The sequence below is a fragment of the Solanum pennellii genome, chromosome 1, assembly GCF_001406875.1.
Source record: "Solanum pennellii chromosome 1, SPENNV200".
Lineage (NCBI taxonomy): Eukaryota > Viridiplantae > Streptophyta > Magnoliopsida > Solanales > Solanaceae > Solanum > Solanum pennellii.
Window position 1 is genome coordinate 106,457,312 of NC_028637.1, and position 3,374 is coordinate 106,460,685.

A 3,374-nucleotide genomic window follows, 5' to 3' on the forward strand; every position below is an offset into this window, starting at 1 on the left:
GTTATTTTGAGTTCGTTGAAATTATTGAAGTTTGAGGTATCGTTACTTTTTTAGTGGTTAATCCTTTTTATCTTGGGAGGAATTAATCTATAACATCAGATATTTAAGGGGATTGAATTTCTTAAGGACACAGTAAATTACGTGAACTTGAATAGTTCTTTATGTTTTTCATTTCATCTTTTATTTCTTCTGCTTTACTAATCTTGAATATAGGAAATAACAATTTTTTATATTGTTTGTTTTTCTTCACTCATTATCAGGACTTAAGAAAATGTAATTAAAGCAAATAAAAGTTCAAAAGTGAGAAGAAACAGAACCACGTCAGTCCTAAATTCAAACTACTAATAATAATAAGTTAAAAGAGTTGTGATATTTTTTGGTGGTCCACAAATAATTCCTGAGATTTTTTAAATATATTAACAGAACCAGAACAGAAGAGAAACAGAACAAATTTGAGGAAGTTTTTTGCTTTTCTGCTGTAACAGACTTCTCTTCTTTTTAATTTACTGCCATTTCAAGATTTCATATCATATCAAGAACCAGTGAACACAGCTTCTATCTCTACCAAAAGAAAAAAAAAAACAGTTGTTTAAAGAAAATGAAACAAAAAAAAGTAGCTCACCCCACCCCTATCCACACCACCCCTGTTTTGCTCATTTTTGTATAATAAAGTTAGGCTAAAAGGCATTTTTCTTGGGCTTTGTTCTGTTTCACTCTCACATAAACATAAACCTAAATTGTTAAACACTCCCCATTCTTGCCCTTTTTACTTTTTTTTCTCTTTTCATTTCAATCACAAAATCTCATCTTCTTCGTTGGGCATTTTCCCCTTCCAAGATTACAACTTTATTGATTAATATTATCTAATGTGATAATATTCTCAAATCGGAGAACAACAAGAACACAAAGTCATTTGAAATTTTTAGTTTTGGGTATTCTGCAAAAAATGTCTTCTACACCAGCTGAATATCCTTTACAGCAACAGCTACCACCGCCCATGTTTATGAGCCAACAAGCTTATTCGGGTCGTCCGGGTCACGGGTCGGTTGGACCCGTAATCGCTGTTCTTGCTGTTATAGCTGTATTGGGAGCCATCGCTGTAATGATAGGCAGATTGTGTTCGGGTCGGAAGATAATGGGTCGTGGTCAGTACGATTTTGAAGGTTGGGTTGAGACCAAGTGCGCGTCTTGTATTGATGGCCGGGTCGACCCGATACCACGACCGGTAACTATGGCGCCGCCGCCGGTGGTGGTTGCTGAGAGCAGTAGCAACGGTAGTCCCGGCGGTTCTGCGCCGGTGTCGGTGCCGGAGCCGGTGGAAACGAGAGAGGAAGAAGCATCAAATCAACAAAGTAATTTACATGAGCATCATTCACATGAAAGAACAGAGTCTTGAAATGCTTTTTTTCTTTTTCTTTTTGAGCTTTTTGAAACAAAAAATTGTGTTTAATGTTTTAATTAATCTGAGTATTTTCTAATAGTGGAATTTATAAATATCGTAGCAATTCTTTCTATATAGTTTCATTTTCTACTCTATTGGCATTTTGGAAAAACTAATATTTAATTATATAACTTTGCACTATATTATATTAATATGATAAATCCAATAATTCGTTAACATTCTCACATGTGAAATGAAAAGTATTTGTGTGGCTTCTTATTGTTATAATTATTATAGAATTAGAAAAAGGTCCAAAAGGAATCAACTAATTTGGTCATTCATTTTTAATAAGCTATTTTCGAACTTTATATTGAAAAGCTAAATAATTGAAAAGGAGGACCCCCTTGATGTTGAAGTTTTAACGAATGACGTGTTCTTTTGCAATCAACTGTCTTCCAAAGAAAATAGCACAAGATTGTTTGGCGTGAGAGATAATAATAAATAGTGATGAATAAAAAAATAGCGATAGAATATATTTTTTGTCTTATTTGATTATTGTGTTTGAGATAACTTATTTCATCATTTATATCATAGCGCTAGAATAACTTGTTTCCAACCAAACGATGATTCCTATATCCCAATTAATTAAGATTCTTACAATGTATCTTGATTCTTGATTTTAAGAGGAATCGCTTTTTATCGTAGATTTATGGATCTAATAATTTGCTCTAATAAAATTTAGATATCATTAGTCGCTAAACTATTCCCAGTCATGCTTTTATTAATTACGATAATAATAATTACACCTCAATCTAAAGCAAGTTAGACCGTTAGAGAAGATCATATAAATTATGAGCTTCTTAATTAATAAAGGGTTAATAATGGTGTCTTTAATTGCAGAAGAAAGCTAGTGCATTTAAAGTGAGAGAATTCTGGTCCCAAACCAAATGTGGGTTTGGTTTGGTCATTTATGGGCTGTGGTCTCTGGGCCTTCTTTATTCGATCTTTACATAACTCTACCAACATATTATCCGATTAACTTGCTTACCCAACATAATAAATGTTCGTGTCTTTCGTAAAAATGTTGTAAATGCTAAGGGATAAAATTAGCGTTTTGACAGGTGATTTTATGTCAATTTTATATTATGAGATGAAATTTTAAATATCACAATAAATGCACAAGTTTATATTTTGTATAAAGTACAACTCACATTTATATCTATTGATAGTTTATTTTATATTTGAATAAAATTTATAGTTCATAATTTTTATTACTTATTATCAAATTTATTTACCAAGTAATGACTAAAAGTAACGATGTTGGTTTGTCTAATGGGGCATATGATCGAAAAATGCAAGTTCAACGTGAAAAAGTTTTTTTTTTTTTGTAATATGTAAGAGGATTATATTAAAGATTGGTACATTATGTTCAATATAATTATTTTTTTTAATTGAATGAAAGTTTGATCAATGAATGTTGTATTTTTAATACATAGCTTTGTAATAGTATATTATGTGCTTCTATAAACTTTTGCTTATTTAGTATGATGGCATTACGAATTGAGACTATTTTATTAGTTTAACATTTTTAAGGTTTTTATGTTTATGAGAAAATATACAACATAACAAGTCAAATTACATGTTCGAATAAAACGTCAACTTCATCTCATTATTTTATATTGCGTCGCCAAACGGGCCTTTAGTTTAATTCCGCTACATATGCTTGAGCTTTCAATGAGTAACTTCTAGAAAATTTACTAGTTTAAGAGCTAATTACTTATGCATACGCTGGTTTGCTATATGACGATTCTTATCTATTTTTGGTCTGTTTAGATATGTCCAGATACATGTACTTCGGGATAAGAGCTAGTTGCTTAGACACACGCTAGTTTGCAATATTACGAATCTCATCAAATTTTCGTGTGTTCAAATATATCTAGATAGATGTACCTCGGGATAAAAGCTAATTGCTTAGAAACACGCTAGTTTACAA

General features: G+C 31.4%; 1 protein-coding gene across 1 annotated transcript; it reads left to right on the plus strand.

The window, feature by feature from the left end:
• Positions 1-433: 433 nt before the first annotated feature.
• On the plus strand, positions 434-1,514 carry LOC107027374. Its single transcript, XM_015228554.2, has one exon. It carries the CDS (start codon positions 947-949, stop codon positions 1,394-1,396), a length of 450 nt encoding a protein of 149 aa, XP_015084040.1. The 5' UTR covers positions 434-946; the 3' UTR covers positions 1,397-1,514.
• The last annotated feature ends 1,860 nt before the right edge of the window (positions 1,515-3,374 follow it).